Raw genomic sequence first — 21,053 nt, forward strand, 5'->3', positions numbered from 1 at the left:
ATCAAATAAGAAGAATGAGGCATCGGTTTGCATAATGATTTCAAGCGCGATTTTTCGGTTTTTTATTTTTTACTTGTTATTTGATTTTTTTGATACTTTAAAAAATAGATACAGAATATTTTTTTTTTAACATAATGTTTTTTCTAGATTTGTGAAATTTTTTTCGAATTGTACTGTATTTTTTTTATAAAATAATTTTTTTGACAATTTTTAAAGAAAATTTTTTTAAGTTTTTTTATGGATGGATTTATTAGCAAACGAGGGACCATCAATGTACTTGTCCCAACCTTTTTTTCCTAGGGGTAAACAACTGGCTAGCCGATAATCACACATTTTTTTGTTTATAAAAATAATGTATTTATTCATTTAGACTTCTTTGTATTTACAAAATTCGGATAACGTGCAGATTTTTATATTTTTCGAAATACATTTTTTTAGTATTTGGAAAGACTCTAAAGACAAATCTGACATGATCATTAGTATACGAGTGAAAGACTATTATACAATGAATCAGATCATTTTTCTGTTGTAGATTCTTCCTCCACAACCAATAGTAAACGCAGTTTGCGGAAAAAAGTCTGGACGAATATTATTGCAGTTGCCATATCGCGCCAAACAAAAATACCGTGTGCGTATGTTTTTAAACGCGCCAGGGTTTCTTCGGCTGAGACGAATCAAACGAATTTTATTACCATTTGGGGCAAATGTAAGGGAAAAGTCTGCCAAAATGAAATTAAAGGAATCATTGAAAAAGAACCGACAAACGGCGAAGCGGTACTTCTGAAAATCTACACACGAGACACTCGCAATGTGGATAATATCCACGAATCGGTTAAGCGCCCGCTGAACGGGATACGCCGTATCGACGTTCAGAAAGATTTGATCCACGAAGGAGCATCGAATTACCGAAAACGCAAGGCTAGAGAAGAAATGGTACTCGGGGATGCAGAACCTCCTTATCTTCCAGACTCAACTGTATTGCGACAGGCAAAAAAACAGTGCGTCGATAAAAATTTAGGAATTGATCCACTAGATCGAAGAGATCTGATTCGAGGAATAGAAAAATTGTCCGAACATCCCGAATTTGTAGGTGCCATACACTCCATTGGGTCCCGACCATTTTACGTTTTTTATCGTACTCCTTCGCAGTTGCATGCTTACAACGAATATTGCCGAAAAAATAAAGATAGCACCGTAATAATAGACGCAACGGGTACTTTGGTGAAAAAACTTGTTCACAACAACGGCGAATCAGGACACATCTTTTTGTACAGTATGGTCATTAATTTTGACAAGTTGACCGTTCCTGTACATCAGATGCTATCGGAAAAACACAAAGCCGGATTCATTTATTATTGGATCTACGACTTCATGGAAGCGACCCCTACCAAACCAAAAATTGCTATCGCAGATTTTTCGAGAGCTCTTCTCATGGCAATGTGTCTTGGGTTCAATAATATGACACTGAAAGATTATGTACAAAAATGCTTCGAAAGACTTCGCGATAACCAACCTCTTCGAATTATTACGCACATTCTGGTGGATGTTGCTCACATCATGCACTTTATTGCTAATTGGAAATGTTGGAAGACCGTCCCTCATCCAGAAATAAAACATTTTTACCTACGGTGTGTCGGCTTGTTAATTGAAACATCCGACTTGAAGTCTTTCGAAAATATTTTCACGTATATTTGCACGGTAGCAACCCAAAAATATTCTGATTCAAAAGTCGACATTCAAACACGCAAAGATAACTCTACAGCTGCAGTTTCGAGTTGCAGTAGTGTACTTACCGTTAGGAACTACCTTGAAGATTTAATCGCAAACTATGTAGACCTCACGAAGAATCTTGAACCCCCTGCTTCTGAGAAAGTTGAGTGTCTCCAGCTTGACGACGATATTGATGAATTTTTTGATGATGGTAAAGCTAACAAACCAGAAAGCATTTCAATGTGGATCAGTAATCTTCTCAAAATTGCTAAAACAACAACAAAGGAAGGCACAGAATTGAATATTTTTTACTCACTGAGCTTTGTGGAATCGTTAACAAAAATTGCGATTCTGTTCCCAATTTGGACGAATGTGACATTGCCCAGTCGCGGAAGGAAACATGCATCGTCAGCTCCTGCCGAAAGTTACTTCAGCAACTTGAAAACGAGAGTACTTGATAATGGACGACAACGAGTGGATAGTTTTTTGGTCAATCACATAAGAGACATCATTGGAGGAACTCTCCTGTTTGTTGCCAACACCCAAAAACAGAGAGGCGAGTCACAGATATTAGCGGACGAAGCTATCAGCAATATTTCGAGCTTTTCTGAGATTTCTGAAGATTATCCAGAAAATATCAATGATTCCGACTTGATGACACAAGAGAATTGGAAAGGGCAAGCAGTGAAATCGGAAGTTATTGCTGTTGACAACTCTGACGATGATGAAGGAAACATCACTGAGTCGACTGATCGATGGGATCATTCATACAGTAAAACGGACGTGTACCCTATTGATTCGATAAAAAATCAGACTGCAGATGATCAAATCACGAACAACAACGGAAATCGCGATTCACGAAATCAAACAGCGTACTTTTCTTCATGTCCAGAAATAAAATACCTCAATCATTATATGGCCCAGAAGCGCATCGCCAACCCCGAAAAAAAATCTTATTTTTTGCAAAATGGCTCGAAAATGCAACAGCCAATAAAAATTAACAAAAAAAGTTATTTCGTCGAGTCGACATGCTCATTCGACTCGTTAATCGAAATTTTGATTTGTGGAGCCTTGGATCATCCCGCATATGCCTTGGCGATAACAAATTCGGGCAATGACATACTTCAATTCGTCTCAAAAAACGCTTACGACTGGAATAACCAAAACCACTTTCATCGATCGAGCAAGACTTCTTTTACAATGGTATACAGCAACACCCAAAATTCAAACGGAGAAAACCATAGTCTCGTACACGATCAATGCATGGGATAGCATAGATAATTTGGTTAAAAAATCCATGATCAGCGAACCAAGTGTTCGCGTGATTGAATTTTGCAATGCATGCTCTTGCTCAGATTCGTGCAGTCAAGAGCAGTTACTGGCGTCGATTTCATCAAATTATAAAACCATATCGGAAGGTGGATTTGGTATTTTGGAAGAAGCTCTTCAAATCAGCTCACGACATTCACAAAAATGTGCGACCGAAAATTGCAATGGCATGGTAAATCGTTCATATCAAACTGGAATTCATATATTCATTGAAAGCGATGTTCGTGCGGACTTGAAAGATACACGCGGTATGTCGTGCAAATTGGAAAATATTCCAAAAATCATTCGAGTTCGAGATTCAAACGTGAACCAGGTGCAATATCGGTAAGGAATTTAATTATTGGAATCCTTGGTAATATTCTTGATACGACCCATGATTCTTGTTTATTCCAGATTGATTGGAGTAATAGCATACGAATCGAACCATTTCAGTGCATACTGCTTTCGAACTACGAGAAAATGGGATTGGTACGACGACTTACGTAAAGAAAAAACGAAAAAATCGTCCAAAACGAAGATCGAGCCGCACTTACTCGTGTATATTCGATCAGAATCGTGAATTGCTGCATTTTTGTATTTCTAAATTGCTGCATTTTTTCATCAAAATAAGACCAGGCGAGTTCGAATCAATGATTGACTCTAATAAGCTCACAAATGATAGCAGCGAAAAAAAATGTACACAATCATCAATTCTAATTCTTTAACTTGATTTTTCAACACAAAAAATATTTTATTTGAAAATCTTATTGAGAGTTATTATTCAAGTTGATTTATGTTCTAATAAACATCATGACTTCTTGCTTAGATTAGACACATTCCTCATGCCATGTTGAGTAAAATGTGAAGAAATGAAATATAAAAATGTCATGATGAAAATAAAATCGACATGTAAATATTGATATGAGTCGTTTAATAAAGTGAGTTAATGATTTTTACCATTTGTTACAAGAGCATATTTTTTAGTGGATTTCGAAGGGAAACAGAAAGCTAATGCTCTTTCACGTATTTGAACTCGCCGCTATGATTCTCTAAGGAGCTTAATTAATCGAGTTCTTCGCCAAGTACATCCATGACTGGTTTCGGCACGACTTTGGCTCCAATTCTCTCTTCTCAATGTTTTTCTTCTATAGCATCTTTGTCGTCTTTTTCCAGACTAAATTTCTTCGGTATGGCTTTCAACTGTCCGTGGAGGATACAGTTGCTATACCGCTGTTGAACTTATTCTCTGACTGCACGGCCAATTTTTAGTTGCAATTTGTTTAATTCATACTTTTCAACAGTGCCAGGAACAGGCGAAACCGCTTGAGGATCTGCAACAATATTCATATTGTTTCAATTTCGCATTATAAATCTTTTTTATAATTGAAGAATTATATTATTATTATATAAATCACTATAAACTAGATTGTCCACAACTCGCGGAGCCCTAATGCAAGATTTGTTGCAGACAAGTTATGTTCTTGGCGTTGAAATCGATTAGGATGCTGTTGATGTTTTCAACAGAAACGCTTGTGACATGGAATTAAATGTTGATGCTATTCAGCGCAATGTTCTCCAATATTTACCAGGTATTAACTTTTTTTTTTTAACTTTTTCCCCGTATCAAGTAGTGATCAACGTTTTGAAATAAGTGAAAAATTAATTGGTCCATTCTCTTTGAAATCGGGCTTTGTTTTGCGATTTCGGCAATTCTTGCTCAAGTCTGAAAAACAAATGTTATTTCTTTTTGCTTTTTTCTCCCTGAGAACCAGGTTTTTTTTTTAAATTTATTGTCATTACACTCTTGTCGCGTTGCAAGGCACATAAAAATTGCGCGGCTTATTTATGATATTCGGCATTCTTTTTCTCATTCAGAAATTATTGATTGATATTCATACTTTATCATGTCTTAGAATGATCTTCAACGAATAATTACAACTTTCCGAGTATGTATAATGTAATTGGTTAATTGAGTAATCAAACAATACTTGCAGGAAGATTCGAGGGTGCTTTCGAGACAGTAATAATGAATCCGCCATTCGGTAAGAAGCGAAACGCGGGCATAGACATGAAATTTTTGGAAACTGCGTCGAAACTCGCAACGAGGACGATGTACTCGCTTCATATAAGATGAGTATTCGCGATCATGTGTTAAAGAAGAGACAACAATTGGGAATGGAAGAGAAAGTGATAGCTGATCTCCGTTACGATTTGCAAATTTCACAAGCAATCCTCGGTCGATATAAAAGTCGATTTTATAAGATTCACGTTATGAATTGGTCCTCAAAGTATGTATCTGTAAATATTAAAATTTACGTTAACGAGCTGTTTATTTACTCGAATTTTCGTCCCCGTGATTCATCGTCACCGTCGCTCGTCTCATGTAACTATTCCATACGTCGCTTCCGCTCTCCCGACCGCCGCCCGTCGATTTTTCGCCACCGATTTCTGCACAGCTTGTTCCGATGTTTACATTCGCGATACCGCAGTCTGATCCACTGTAATCAAAACCGTAATTATTTCGTCGAGCCGAACGAAAAACAGATTCGATACTCGAGCTAATTTTACCTTAAAGACGTTGGACAAATTTCTGGTGAACAAAGAGCTGCCGAGTCCTTGTTAACTCCATTTTTCATAGCTATTGCTTCCTCAACGGAGTTGCACTCGAGAACGTAAACAATTGGTGCGAAGGTTTATTTTTGTACGACGTCCGCGGTCATTGGTAAATCTGTTAATATTGTTGGCTCGACATAAAATCCTGGTCGGTCTATCACGTTACCACCGAACTCGAGGACACCGCCGCTCTCCACAACTTTTTTAACTGTCAACTGTCAAAAAATGTAATGTAATGTACGTTACTTTTTGGTAACTTTGAAAATTTGATATGAAATTTTTAATTTGCTTCAGAATGAACAAACTGCTTCCTCTATTCAACATCGGGAAGAGATTTTATAGACAATCATTTAATGAAAGCAAAATTCTATAATTCAATTATTGCACCAAATAGTTGTGTTTCAAAGGGGTGATAAAAAATTGAACGATAAATATTCCGATCGAAATTTTCCATTTCGAACCACGTTCTATTTAATAGCTCGAAGTGATTCGAAAAATTGTACTCGGATCACAATCACAATGCACAAAGGTAAAAACGGATTTTTTCAAGATCCGATTTTTTATTCCGATAATATGCTCGAAAAATCAACAGCATTTTTCAAAGACAAATTCATTTAAAAAAATATGTTACCGCATAACTGTCGACTGTCTGTTGATTGTGCAACGTAGATTCGTCCAAAGGGTCACCAATCCTTTCAACAATACTTTTAAAGGCTTTTTTGAAACTTCTCAAAAAATTTTGCTTGATTTTTTTGTCGAGGATGAAACGTCTGGTCGTGGTGCATCTCTACCCAGCTGTGCCAACGTACGAAAACACAGCTGCTCTGACTGCCATTTCAAGATCGGCGTCGACTGCGACTGCATCACAGGATAAAATTTTCCTATAATTTTTAATAAGAAGCTATTTATAAATGAGGTGATTTTGCATGAGTGTCCCTTCGACGTATTTTCCAAAGTCTACAATGCGCGTTACCGTTTATCTTTGAGCAAAGTTTTCACCGACGTCCGCTCCACCGATAACCGAAAAAGTTATCAAGCCTGAAATGCCATTCCGTTCGAAAAAATTAGCAACGATTTTAGTTGTAGCAACCGAGATGAGGAGAGTTGTGGGCGAGGCTTTCCAAACTACACGGGATCACCACAAACCATTGCTATTGCGTTGTTCCAACCGTAGACCTGAGAAGCCTGTCCCTAAGGCCTTCGGGGACGAAATGTAATTCTAGACAAATGCATCCTCTGACGTCGCTATGTACATTATGACAAAGAGAATGTACCATGGTTGGTACTTTCTTTGTGATCCTGAAAAAAAAAAAAACAAATGTCTCATATGAAAATTTCTTGAAAGTCAATGAATTATCAATGGATTATACATAAAATGTTGAGGGTAAGTGAAAACTCTGATTCTGTATATACTAGTACAACCAGCACTTAAACTCTATTGCAAATAATATCAAGGATAATGAGCTAAAGAAAAAAATCTATCCAAAGTAAAATTGAATGGTCGCAACATTTGCGAATCAGTTTTGGATGAGACATTGAGAATCCATAGTCTGTGCAATCCTGCTAACCTGCAGGGAGACAGCAGTATAAGGATTCACAATAAACCGAATATATTTGACCAACACCTATGAATAAAAAATTTATTTATTCATGAAAATCATCTTTGAGGTTGTGATGTGAATTATTTGCTTCCTTCGTTTATGCTTTTTTTTGTAAATTTCTCTGCAAAAAATATTTGGAAAAATCAATTGACTGCAAGAAATCTTGTATACACGGTTGTGAAAGTTCGGCTGATCAAGGAAAGAGAAAAGTTTTTGCACTACTTTTGAAGATAACTATCATTGCATATATTGTACACAATGAGGTGCAAATGAAACAACAAAAGAGCCAAACGTTGATGGTGTTTTCGTACAAAATCCCAAAATTCGCGAACCAATTTCGTGGACACGTATACTGTGTGAGCAAGTCTCACGAACATTAACATTAATTAAAAAAAAAAGTCTTGTCTCTGCGGAGATGATTAAGGTTGTGACAGGCAAGAACGCATGCTTTTATATATAGCGGGAGCAAACCTTCATTGAAGCTCGACTCTGTTGCGATTCTCGGATCGAAGGCATAACCGTATTCTTCTCACGCACCTCACGCTTCCACTATACTATCATAATCGATAACTATGTTAATGAACAATTAAAAAATCAAACTTGTACGATCAGGTTTATGGTAATGAGGATAAAAATCTGTACTTGTCACATAAGTAGATAGGTGACACCTGATTTATCGCGCGCACTGCGCATATAGACTGCGCACACCGGAAGTGCCCCAGTTCTAGGGACCCTAGGTGAAATCACCTAATTATGAATAATTTAATATCAATTAATATATCAGCTCTCGAACGATTTTCTTTCACTCTCAATCTCTCTCAAACAATTCTCAAACGATTAAAAAAAAATGAAACGTCTAAGTCCATTTTTCAAGGAGATAAAAAAAATGGGGGCCAGTTCACGCCAAACCGACAAACACCGACAGACGTCGTCCAACTAAACGATATGCATTAAAAAAAAGTCAAGAATCCAGAATTGGTCGGCCAAGTTCACGGAGGTCGTTTAACTTCGTCAAGTCGAGGCGCTCAGTGAGGCCAACAAAACAACACACCTACGAATGTTTTATGTGGTTGGTGATGGAAACCGAGTTCCCGAAACTCTCAATCAATCACAATCGTTTCGGGAAGTGCCAAATAAGCCCTATACCTTCATTGAGTATCACCCCCCTGGTGTAGTGATGGCGATGACGACGACAACTGCGACGAGTGCAGTATCATCGGCAAAAATGGATGATCTCATTCAAACTGTTAGTTTGCATAATCCGCGTAAATTACTATTTAACGGTTATGTTTTGCCATTCGTGATAATTGAAGCAATCTGGATTTATTGTTGGATATGCGTTTACGGAACCGAGGATTATTTCGACGAAGGGCTCATTGGGATTGCGGTGATTGGCGTGTTGCAGATTTTTACTTGTCTCTGTTGCCAGTGGTCGGTCCACGTGCATTGCTTCCTGAATTGCAGTTCGGTCAGTTTCGGTCTATTATTTAGTTACTGCATACGACTGTATATTATTTTAGTCATAAGACATGTGTTCGGGATTAAAAATGTATCGAACCATTCTGTGGGGAAAACGTGATGACTGGCATCTGTTGACACGTCATAATCGAAACACTACTTTTAGACGAGTGACGAGACAGGCTCCTTTTTGACCCCATCAAATAAGTGCAAAATGCAAGACAATTGACTGAGTTTATCTTAAACGCTCTTTCCTACTGTTAATTATATTTCGGAAAAAGTTACTTAACGTTCCTCACCGTAATACGCTATGAGGAGTGTGTCCTAAAATTTGTGAGGTTATGCTGGTCTTGCATGATTATAACAATACTACTGAACAATATGATGATAATGTGCATCATTTACAATCACGAATAGAATTTAGTATGTTCTCCAGATAAAAAAACCTCTTCAATTTATACTGTCACCGATAGATTGCAATAAGAGCTGGTAATTTGTTAAGCATTCCGTTAGACACATGAGTGCAAGGATGATGCTGAAGGTTCCAACGTTGGAGTTCAACGAAATGATCGAAAAAAATTCTCCAATAATTCCAGTAATTCTCCTATTTTGTTCCCTGCCAAATTTGCGATTCATAGTTTTTCAAGCTGCACCAACGATTCGTAAAATAAAAAATTGGCGAATTACAAACGTTTTTTTCGTTCATTTCGTTGGACTCCAACGTTGGAAACTTCAGCGTCGTAGTGCAAGGTAGATGGGTCGAAAGTGTATTAACTTGTGTCATCGGAAGATTCGACATTACAAGAAAATAAATTTACTTAGCTCTTGTTTGATAGGGGAATAACATTTACTTTTTGCTTTTTCCATAAAATTAGACTATGCCAGAGAAAAGTGTATATAAGTATTTTAACTGAACATAAAATTGAGGGATTACCTTGATAGTATTGATCATAAAATTTGTACACTTAGTCTTTTTTCAAACTACTGGTTACAGTCAAATCATCACTTTGTGCTATACTTATTTATAACTTGAAGTGCCTGTTCACGTGAAAGTAAAGTCGCTCTTGAGAGTAGTACTCACTAGAGGACATGTTGCCGAGAGTAACTGCAGGCGTGTTACTCTCAGTCATGAGAGTACTCGAGAGCAACTTTCAAAATTTGCTCTTATATGAACAGACACCTTTATTGTGTTTTAACTCCCGAATACCGGAAAGGCAAAAAAAAGACAGGAGCGATGCATTTCACTGTGATCAGTTGATAGGGGGAATTGTTTTGAAGCAACTTTTCTTTAGTACAGTCACTTGTCTTGACCAATTTTTGCTTGTGTTTTTTATATGTGATGAATAGTGTTTTTAAACTTGGTTTGTCAAAATCTATGGTAAACTCACTTATGCCCGTTTTCTCCAACGTTAATCTGAGTTTAAACTCTGTTCATCCTATCTTGAAACTATATTTAAAAAATTGAACTGGGTTTGAACTGCATCGAAGAAAATGGCCATTAGAAAACTAATATTTATGCTCAAACTATTTTGCTATATCGAATTGATGACCATGTAAAGTAGTACTCAATTATTAACAATTTTATACAGTTGCACACTGCTATTTTCACTTTAAGCTGTTGTTTTCAAATAGAAAATGAGAAACTTTAAAAAGTGTGAAATAAAAAAATGTTTTAAAAAAACATAACTCTCGACTGAAAAACTTTTTCACTTAAGAAAATAGTAGTAAACTTTAAAAAGCCTGAAATAAAATAGATGTCAGAATTTTTGTCGGGAGATATCTATATTCAATAACTTGATTAGACATCTCCCGACAAAAGTCCTGTCATCAATTTTATTTCAGACTTTCTAAAGTTTACTACTATTTTGTTAAGTAAAGAAGTTTTTCAGTTGAGAGTTTTTAATCATGAACCTATACTCATTGATAGAAAATTTGATTGTGAGCTCATTGGTGATTTTATGCTAAATTGTATAATTATTTTCATATTTGCAGACTAAAGATCCCTACAAATCAACAATTGCAAAGGTCGTACCAATGCCCAACAATGGAAGTTCGGAACTTGTAAAATTGTGTCGTGACAAAGACAATAAGCCCTGGTTTATTTTCCAAAAAACCAAATATGTATGGTCAGTGGATAAGAAACAGTTTCAGGGTCTTGAGTTCCCAGTTGACAAAGTAATCAGTGCATATCGAGATTGGAAAGGATATCAGGATGATATTCATTTTACTGAAGCTGAGGAACACTACGGTAAAAACAAGTACGGCATATTTATAAAATCATTATTTGATAAGACAACCCAGCGAACGATTGAATTAACTACGTTTTGCAATTTATTCAACTTTTTTACTATCTTTGCTAGACAATTATTCATTTTGAGTTTTTTCCTTCTTATTGTAAAATATCATATATCACTGTGACTCTAATATATTATATATTATATTAGTAAAATATTTTATGGAGATTGATCAAAACATTGGTAAATATACACTCAGTAATACTTACCTCCTATTTAAGTCATTTTCAAATATGTTTTTCTGGACATTGTTCAGAGTCATTTTATTTCAAGTGATACGATAACCACTCATCACCAAGTTATAAAAGAAATTTATCAATTTACTGTGCTCTCTGATTGTATCGGATTTATAGGGTACGATGATATAAATATATAGGTTCTATCAGGTCTCTTAGACAAGAGCTGAAATTTAAAAATTTCATTGGCTATATTTGGGTGAAAATTGATAGAAAAAAACAATTCTGCAAATTCGAGCTATCGAGCTTGGTCAACGAAAAATTCATTGTAAAAAATTCCCTCAGATTTGATTACGTGCATAATATGACTATTTAATTAAAAATTGTCTGGATCCCAAGACTGGTAGTTGTCTTGGGATCAATGGAGTCACAATGTCACAAGTTACAATGGAGTTGCATGTTGAAAAAAAGCTATCAATATTTTTAAAATAATTTGTCGCAATGATTCACTTGATTGCAGATTGGATATGGTGGTTCCTGAATTCTCGAAGCTTTTTAAAGAACGAGCAATTGCCCCATTCTTCGTTTTCCAAGTATTCTGTGTTGCTTTATGGTGTCTAGATCAGTTTTGGTATTATAGTATTTTTACCCTGGTCATGTTAATTATGTTCGAGTGCACGCTCGTTCAACAACAAATGCGGAATATGGCTGAAATAAGAAAAATGGGAAACAAACCTTATATGATGATGGTAATATGCATTCACTTTCAAATTAAAAAAAAAAAAATAATCGTAGCCCATTTTAGTTATCACTAATAAAAAATTCTTAGCAAGGAAACCCCCTGAGCCCCTGTAATTTACTTTTGAATTGTGTTTAACTGCAAATGACCACATTTTGGGATTAAGTGCGATGTTAGCTGGGTTAAAATCATATTCACGTCGGAAATTTAATTCAGTACATTTGAAAAAAAATAAAAACTTGTAAATTCAGTTCGGTCATAATTTTTTTATTATCTGTGGTACACTCCCAGTTAGTGTGTAGCGTTGGCAATACCGCAATGCATTCCCCAAAAAATTATAAAAATAGAACCATTTATATCTTTGAATATAATCAATGTACAAGTAAAATTGAACAGAGAATTTCCGTAGACGAAACTTTTTTCATATTACTTTAAGACGTACCATTAGTTGTTAACTTTACACAAAAGCAAAAGAGATAGCTGAAAAATTAGTGAATTGCTGTGACCGATATTCATATTTGTGATTTAATAGTTTTTTTGAGCATAGGAAAAAACGAAATTACTCACGAGACTCCAATATAACAGTTTCTGTGAAACAACAACAAAAACCAAGTATAATACGTCTCGTGAGAAGATATTGGATATTTTCAATTTCTAGTTCTATCCGATAACGTTTCGAAAACCGGAATGTAATCACTAGAAAGATTAATAACTAAAAAACGAGTGCCGTATTCAAATATTTTATTTTGCGGTACGATTACTTTTTCGTATTTTTTTTGTTTCACAGCACGTAACATAGCCCGTAGAGTACAAAAAAAAATTATATCTCCACTGCAGACAATAGCTTAATTTGTTAAAAAAATCTTTTAGGTGTCTTTTTGACTCAAGGCAATCATTGAAAGAATAATAAATTGAAATATCAAGCGTCAGGGTAAAGTTCACCGTGTTGGCGTGGAGTTATTCATGTATATGAGAGGGTATTTAACCTAATAAGTAATCATTGTCATAATAAGGAGAAAAATTCTTATATCTAGGTATGGCTATGTTACACTGAGAAAAAAGTAGTTAATTCAATAACACGTGTGTTATTATAACTGTTTTATTTTATTGAAAATCAATGTATTTTTTTTCCATTGTATAGATTCAGAACCAAATCGTGATGTATTTGGATTGTCTATTACGAAATGATTAAAAATATTCAATGATTCAATACCGTATATTATTATTCGTAATATTTTTTTTTCCCTTTCAATCAGATATCCTTTCTTAAAAAATTCAATAAATTTATTGATTTTTTGTAATTAATAGAAATAGCTAAGTTGTTGGATGATTAACAGGTACGATTTGATAGAAGCATATAATATTCAATTCCAAATTTTCTTAACTCAAAAGAACGAAAGTTTTAAAATAATTTCAAATTTCAAGCGTTAAAGATCAAACTAAAATCCGTTTCTACCGAATTTCGTTGCGAATATAACACGAATATAAAAAAAATTAAAAATGCGATTTAATTTGCTGATTCCGACTGTGGTCTGTTTTCGGACACCAGATTTTTCTCATCAACGCAATGAATGAACAAAAATACGAAACAGTTTACGTACGCCATGACACCTTTTATACCGGTCACAAAGATTATTTGATCACAAATTCGACATACAATTGTCACAACCGAAGAAACCAGAGCCGGATTCACACCATTTTACTGCTCATTACGAAATTTATTTGTCGCGATTTCAATTAAAACTCACGGAGAAATTCAGTAAAATACACGCGAGACGGCTAACATGTAACAGTGATCATATTTACTACATATAGAATATAGATATATTTTACTAGGGTAGGGGCCACCACCGATTTTGAGTTAATCACGTGAGCTCGATTACTCTTAGGGCGCGTTCAGGGAGTCGCTATTTGCGCTAAAAATACAAGATATAGTAATAACATTCAATGATAACGTTAGCGTTTGTAGCGCAAATAACGACTCCCTGAACGCGCCCCTAATGTATTTTTATTGCAAGTATCTGATGTTATCTTTTCGAAATGTCAAAAAAATTGGAATGTAAGGTTTTGCACAATTCAAAATATTAAATATGAAAGAAATTCATCATGCTTATTTCTCAAAATTTCATAGTATTCTTTCGGAAGATATATTCCTCGTAACGAAAAGTCATTTTTCTGTTTTACCAATATTATTTCATAAACATTATCCATCATCTAAAGAAGCATTTCGTTTATGACTTTTTATCGTTTAAACAAATTTCGTTTTCACCATTAGAGCTGATGGACGATCTTCATAAATGTACTGGATAATCGAATAAATGTTATATCTTATTGATTTGTGACGGTAACCATGTTCACCGGAACATATATTAAATTGCTTTTGATATTATCAAGTTAACTAATTTGTATTGTACTTTAAGCTGCCGATAGTGTGCATTATTCGTACTCGAGAAATTTTGTTATTGAATCACTTGATTATCTTGTACATCCGGAAAGGCCATAGAACGATAACCCAATCGGCCCCAGAAAGATATCTGGATTATCCTTTGAGGAAATGTTGGTACTAATGTAATATTATAATCCTACAAGGTTCAAACGTCTATCAAATTGGGCTTTTGAATAAATCGAGAAAATCAAAAAAATTGATTTTTTTTTCTTAACAGCCGAATTGATTTTAATAAAAATTGGACACATGAGAAAGTATAGAAGCTATACTCAGGAAAAAAATAGCCGATCATCTTCATAATAACCATTAAAAAACGGCTATTTTTCCAAAATTGTTCTTTTCCTTTGTAATAGCTTTCTAAAAAAAATTTGAAACTATCTTTTTTAAATATTTTTTCCGATTTAGCAATGTCCCTGAAACTAAATTGATTGGAAAAGTACGTCATATTGAAAAAATTAAAACTGCTTTTGAACACTAAAAATCAATGTATTTCAATTTTTAAACCATTGAAAATTGAAATGAAGCTTACTTACATATAACATAATATCTGTCACGGCCGCCTTCTTCAATTTAATATTAGAAACACTTATTATGTAAAAACATTTTTTCAAATAAAAATTTTTAAATCGCTCATCGGCGACCGAACTCCTACCATTGGCGACTAGTATGAAATATACTACACACTTGGACATTTATAAATGCGCTAAGATCAATAATTGAACTAAAAAACACGTGGTTCCGACCATGTTGCATGCACACGTTAGGGCGATTAAAAAAGTCGATATTTTTTTCTCTTGGAACTCCAACGGTTTTGGAGTTCTGGTTGGTTTTTTGTCTGGTTTTTTCTCAAAAATTGCGAAGCGAAATTTTTTTTTTGCTTTCATAGCAGGAAGTGTTCTATGAAATCATGAAGCTTATGCCTTGCGTAATTTCTTTCTTTTTTCCTGTATATTTAAGTATAAATCATGAGATTAAAAAACGTGTGACTGCAAATGGAAATTTTTGTCGTCCTTCCTAAAGGAGTGAAAGTATTTTGTAAAAACATAGTTTTTCAAAATGACACGTTATAATAAACATTTTTGCGTTTTTTCAAGCAATTGGTTTCAAATTTCCTGTATTTTTTATACAAATATCAAGAGACTCGGTAGAGTCTCGTTGACAGCCCTGTCGTCTGCTGGCCTGATATGTTTTTAAACAAGAAAACTTGATAGGGCAGCGTTTTTTTTTCTCAATGATATATATTTTTTCGTCTAGGTATATCGTAATCGTCGATGGCGCCAAATTTTCTCGGATCAACTGATTCCTGGTGATATTGTATCGATAACTCGATCTCACAACGACAACCTTGTACCTTGCGACATACTCCTTCTGCGCGGTCCATGCGTCGTAGATGAGAGTATGCTCACTGGTAATGATTCAGTTAGCAATTTTTATTTTTCTGATTCTCATGCCCACAACTTACGATAAAGTTACTCGCAGAATCCAAATATCTGTTTTCATGACAGAAAGAATCGTTTTGATTTTGCAGGTGAATCAGTACCACAGATGAAAGAACCGGTCGAAGAAATTGATGGAAACGAAGAATTAAATATTGAGGGCGAGCATAAACTACACGTTTTATTTGGCGGAACGAAAGTTGTTCAACATACACCACCGATTAAAAATTCATCGGGTCTCAGAGGTTTAAATGATGCTAGTTATCCTAATTTCTATGAAAGTGGTCGGATTTTTCTAAGTCAGTTTATTTTGCAGCTACTGACAACGGATGCGTTGGTTATGTATTACGCACGGGTTTCTCCACATCACAGGGAAGACTGTTAAGAACTATATTATTTGGTGTGAAACGAGTCACTGCCAATAATCTGGAAACTTTCTGCTTTATTCTTTTTTTACTCGTTTTTGCAATCGCAGCTGCTGCTTATCTATGGATCAAAGGTATTTCAACAATTAAAATAATTTCTTTTAGTATATGTCAAAAAATTAATGGAGAATTTGCAAATATAAATGGTTTACTTACCAGGAAAAGAGTATTTTCAATTAGTTCTCTTGAAAGCTCAATTACGAGAATTGTAGTTTGTATATGAGGGATTCTCTGTCGAACCGGCCACTTTTTTTCAATCATCTCAGATCTACCTCATAACTGGTTATATCAAAGTGCTACTAAAAAGCACTCTATGTGGATTTTTTCAGATTTTTAAATTCATTATTTTAGAAAATGCCGTTTTTTTTTCAAATGAATATATCTCGGAAACTTGAAGGAACTGAAAAAAAATGTTCGCACATAAATGTTGTAGTTTCGTGTTAGCTTTCGAGCGGACAACTCAAAATAATTTTTACATTTTGGTAACGATGATTTTTTACGGAAAAAGGGGGAATTATTTTTTTATATCACGCGGTACGTAAATGGACGCTTTTGCGTACGCTTCGCGTACACAAAACCCCCATTTCCGCACCTCGTAATATAAAATTTCGTATAACACGCGTACGAAAAACTTTTTTGTCCTGGTGTTATAATGTACTATTATTCAGAAACAGCCATTTTTTTTGGCTGAAAAAATTACAGAGTTTTCCAATATGTCTGACTATATCGCAAAAAAATCGCCAGAGTGGCACGTATCGAGGTTCTAGGGTAAAAAAAATGAAATCACATGAATTAATTTTTTTATACCGTTACCTCGATCCGTACCACTCTGGCGATTTTTTCGCAAGATCGTTAACTGAAAGACTTTGTTCAGTAAAAAAAAGACTGGCTTGTTTTGAATAAAATAAACTCGGCTCTCTCGGTGATGATTGTTCCAAGGTGTGAAGCTTCGTGTACAGATGATTTTACGAGATTTTACGAGTACTTACTCACGAATCAACCATTAGTTGCACATCAGTGAAGCCGACAAGATTATTATTCCTTCTTGCTTAAAAATGTGTGTGTATCTTTTCCCTCTTCAATAAATCAAGTACTTCTATATTTGTGATCATACGAGTTTCTCCTTTAAATAGTAATTTAACATAACAACAGGTTATGGCCCCAGAAGCGCGAAATTAAATACAGTTCGTGGCGATAATAAGGAAATTTAATCGAGTACAAAATTCACGACGCTTTCTTTTGAGTTTAAGCCAGTCAGTGAGCAACAGTGCAACAAAAGACACAATGGGTAGCGAGCGCGTGAGAATAGAAAAACTGAAAGGTGTTGAAAATTGGGGCATTTGGAAATTTCAAGTGAAAATACACATCGAAGTCGGGGAAGCTCTAGGTGTCGTAGATGGAAATCACGTAAAACCTACATTGGCCGAAAATGCAGACGCTGGGGCAAAATCGGAACATCAGAAAGAAATAAAGGTATGGAAAAAACACGACAGTTTAGCAAGAAAAATAATTGTTTCAACTGTTGGTGCTCAACCACTGCTGCATATCATGAATTGTGAAACATCAAAAGATATGTGGGACAAGCTGCACGAAATTTTTCAAAATCGAAGTGAAACGTCAAAACATTTTCTACAGCAACAGTGGTATTCTTTCAATAGAGATGTAGCCGACGATATTGCAGCACATATTGCAAAGATAAAAGATCTTGCACATCGATTAAGTATACTTGGAGAGCCTGTACCAGACGGAATGGTAATTACAAAAATCTTGATGACTTTACCGCCTGCTTGGGAATCAACAAACGAGGAATGGAGGACTCTAACAAACTTTACTGTGAGACTTACAATGGAAGAATTTCGAGTAAAGGCGAGCGATGATCAAGGAAACAGCGCTTTTTGGATGAAGACAAAACAGAAGCAAGTAACGAAAAGATCACAAGATGATCAGAAAAAAGAAAAAAAGGCTGGAAAATGCTATCTTTGTGGAAAACGAGGACATTGGAAGTGAAATTGTAGATCGAATCCAGATAATTTGAAATCTCAAGCATCTTCAGAACACCGAGGTGCAACTTTCATGGGAAAAAACATTAATGCAACAGACAACACTGAGAATTGGTTCTTAGACTCAGGAGCGAGTCAGCATATGTCGCCAGCACGTGATCGTTTCGTCAACTACGAAAAATTGTTTGAGAATGTACAATTAAAAGTGAGGAATGGTGTTTTGATTCCTGCGATCGGTAGAGGAGAAATTAAAATTGTCTCATACAACGGGTCAAAGTGGGAGCAAAACTATCTTAATAAGATGGATCAGTCGGTATATCGCAACCGTGAGTGCGAGAGAGCTGCAAATTTCGAAATCAAAATTCTTTGACACAGTATGACCGATTAAAAAAAGGCTCCGTCAGTCGATTTTTGCCATCGTTCTGCGTAGGCTGACAGAGCCTTTTTTTAATCGATCAAATTGTGTTAAAGAATTTCGATTTCGAAAATTTCAAGTGAGGTTAGTCGACTGATCCATGCTCTTAAGGAAGTTGAAGCGATATATATACGACATCATACGAAAAATACATTAGATTTTATTATTCCAAAATAATGAATTGAAAATTTACGTGAATCTTCTTGAATAGCGCTTAATTATGTGTGAAAAATTTGAAGAGGTTTCACCGCCTACTAATCGAAATATTCATTGTCGAAAATGACAAGGTTAAACATGGGCTCTTGTGGAAGCTTTCGAAAAATTGCAAACTTCAACAATAAATATCTCAATTTCACGACGGTGAACCATCGGCATATCACGCCAGAAGTTTAATACTGTTTTAAGCTTTCTGTTTAAAAAATTTTAATGTGCAAAGTTGGAAAATAGTTTTAACATAAGATACGCTTCAACCTCCTTAAAGGAGTCTTACACGTATTGTAACGGTACGAAAGTGACAGAACACTCCGTTACGCGTAGATTCGAGCTGAGTGATAATTAACGGAGCAGGTATGAAAGAAAAACAAGAGCCAAGGCAGATTTATGTGGATATTTAACAAAATAATTTATTCAATTAGAAGTATTTTGTGTTTTGTGTATAAAATAAATATGAAAGTGAGTTTTTACTCCCAGCAATTTTCTTTTTGAATTGTCCGCAAGTAATATCGTTCGCAAAATAATACGGTTCGCAAAATAATAAGCCTCGCAAAATAATTGAGTTCGCAAATAATAAAGTTCGCAAAGAATAAAGTTTCACAACAATAATAAAGTTCGCAAATTAATAAAGTTTCGCAAAAATGAGAAAGTTCGCAAATATAATCAAGTTTCGCAAAAATAAGAAATTTCGCAAATATGATAAAGTTCGCAAATTAAGTTTCACACACAAGAATTTCTTTCAATTTTGTTTTTTGCACACAATCTTTCAAGTCACGGGTGCTTTACTGGAATTCTAGTTGAGATTCATTATTCACAATTCCCTATTATCTGTTTTCGTAACGGTTTCTTATTTCGCAATAATATTAGGATATTTCCAACGGTATTGATTTCGCAATCTGATTTATTTATTTATTTTTCTCGACTACCAAATCTAGCAAATTCCAATTATAATTTATTATGACGCGTTTCTATTCTTGATCTCGCAATGGATTTCACCGATTGAATTCATTTTAATTTCTAGTAGCTTATTATTGTAATAAAACAAAATGTATTGTTTCGCAATCAAAATTCAGAATTGATCTCGCAATTAGTCATTCATATTTAATTGACTCTAAATTCAACTCAGGAAGCCAAGATTTTGTTGAAAATGGATTTGAACCCACCCAGGAATCTTTAGACAGAACGAAACCGAACTGTCCCCGCCCCACCTGGTATGAATGAGAGGAATCCACCAAGAATCTTTTGATCGAACGAAATCGAACGATCACCTCCCTCTTGGCAGACAAGGAATAGGTAATCTAGCCAGAAATCTTCAGATGGAACGAAATCGAACCATCCCCACCCTCCTGACTAGATCGGTGCCCCACACTGACAATCCTGAACCCAAACGAAATCGAATGGGACCCACCCTGTCAGCATGAGTCGGTGGTAAATGAAAAATGCTTCCTGAGTTCGTTGTGATTATTTTGCGTAATGCGGACTCTGATTTACGAGGTCAGAGTCGGCTGAATTGCGTATGCGGATCCGAGTTGCTGAATCTCGAGATCGGCGAGTAAAAGCGGGTCTAGCGTGATGAGGACTAGACTGGCTTCCGAGACTAGTTTTCGGTGCCTTCTTATACTCACGAGAAACAACGAAAAATAATCATAATAAATTTGGCGCATTGCGAAAATTTCGCCCATTCGTTAATCAAATTAATCTCAAACCTTATAATTTTTATGAAAATTCCTGATTGGTTAACTTTTAAGTTGGATGTCATTTGATATTGGTCGATTGTGTCTGGCCAATGCCTATTTTCGGATTTTCTAGTGATCCGCAAACGCGACACTTCGTTGTGCCAATCGTTGATAAGTAATTTCCTTATTCGTTGAACTTGAAATTCTCGTATTGGTCGGATTTCTTGATTGGCTAACGTGAGCCTGCTCTCTGGAGCGCGCGCAATACATTTGAATTTGAATTTACCTGAGTTATATTATGTTATAACTTTTCTTCAATTTCGAAGTGATTTTATTCTGAGATTTCCACCTTCCTAATTCTCCTTAATCATTTCGTAAGTTTCAAATATTTTTATGTTAAAAGATTGAAGTTATTTAAGTGAATTTTAAAGAGATAGTTAATATGCGTGATCGATGCGCGGTGGGTCGATACGCGAGCCCAGGCGCTGGCGCCTTGATCGATTGATTGTCATACCACGCTCTACTGTGTCGGTATGGTCGTTA

At 35.3% G+C, this 21,053-nt stretch overlaps 4 protein-coding genes across 12 annotated transcripts in view; 2 read left to right on the plus strand and 2 right to left on the minus strand.

Moving 5' to 3' along the window:
- The window catches only part of LOC122408126 (uncharacterized), a 45,150-nt gene extending 43,238 nt beyond the window's left edge, over nt 1-1,912 (minus strand). Inside the window, exon 1 of the mRNA XM_043414743.1 lies at nt 1,794-1,912. The gene's annotated coding sequence lies outside the window, so the exon portion shown is untranslated. The remainder of the gene's footprint in view (nt 1-1,793) is intronic.
- Nucleotides 1,913-3,744: 1,832 nt separating this feature from the next.
- On the minus strand, nt 3,745-7,925 carry LOC122408130 (aldehyde dehydrogenase family 7 member A1-like). Of its 4 annotated transcripts, none has more exons than XR_006260375.1 (7): nt 7,704-7,925; nt 6,778-6,930; nt 6,605-6,669; nt 6,263-6,489; nt 5,587-5,846; nt 5,356-5,516; nt 3,745-4,349 (listed from the first exon to the last, which is right to left on the minus strand). XR_006260375.1 is itself a non-coding variant. In XM_043414748.1 (6 exons), exons 4-6 carry the CDS (start codon nt 5,652-5,654, stop codon nt 4,258-4,260), a joined length of 321 nt encoding a protein of 106 aa, XP_043270683.1. In that variant the 5' UTR covers nt 5,655-5,846; nt 6,263-6,489; nt 6,605-6,930; nt 7,704-7,922; the 3' UTR covers nt 3,745-4,257. The 4 variants fall into 4 exon arrangements, 2 of the variants coding, with proteins under 2 accessions (XP_043270683.1, XP_043270682.1); XR_006260374.1 differs by having other exon boundaries at nt 6,263-6,512; XM_043414748.1 differs by having other exon boundaries at nt 6,605-6,930; nt 7,704-7,922.
- Nucleotides 7,926-8,335: 410 nt separating this feature from the next.
- Nucleotides 8,336-21,053, plus strand: part of LOC122408124 (endoplasmic reticulum transmembrane helix translocase) — a 326,148-nt gene continuing 313,430 nt past the window's right edge. For 2 of the 5 annotated variants that reach the window (XM_043414735.1, XM_043414739.1), the window contains exons 1-6: nt 8,341-8,700; nt 10,683-10,948; nt 11,681-11,909; nt 15,600-15,753; nt 15,874-16,026; nt 16,098-16,280. In XM_043414735.1, the coding sequence (XP_043270670.1) occupies nt 8,410-8,700; nt 10,683-10,948; nt 11,681-11,909; nt 15,600-15,753; nt 15,874-16,026; nt 16,098-16,280 (1,276 nt within the window). In that variant the 5' untranslated portion in view covers nt 8,341-8,409. Of the gene's footprint in view, nt 8,701-8,815; nt 9,180-10,682; nt 10,949-11,680; nt 11,910-15,599; nt 15,754-15,873; nt 16,027-16,097; nt 16,281-21,053 lie in introns of those variants that run through there. The other 3 variants (XM_043414736.1, XM_043414737.1, XM_043414740.1) reach the window with 3 other exon arrangements.
- On the plus strand, nt 16,817-18,595 carry LOC122408128 (uncharacterized). Of its 2 annotated transcripts, none has more exons than XM_043414745.1 (2): nt 16,817-17,679; nt 17,842-18,595. In XM_043414745.1, the coding sequence occupies exons 1-2, from the start codon at nt 17,491-17,493 to the stop codon at nt 18,211-18,213; spliced, it is 561 nt and encodes a 186-aa protein (XP_043270680.1). In that variant the 5' UTR covers nt 16,817-17,490; the 3' UTR covers nt 18,214-18,595. The 2 variants fall into 2 exon arrangements, with proteins under 2 accessions (XP_043270680.1, XP_043270681.1); XM_043414746.1 differs by having other exon boundaries at nt 17,865-18,595.

Source organism: Venturia canescens, chromosome 3, assembly GCF_019457755.1.
Source record: "Venturia canescens isolate UGA chromosome 3, ASM1945775v1, whole genome shotgun sequence".
Lineage (NCBI taxonomy): Eukaryota > Metazoa > Arthropoda > Insecta > Hymenoptera > Ichneumonidae > Venturia > Venturia canescens.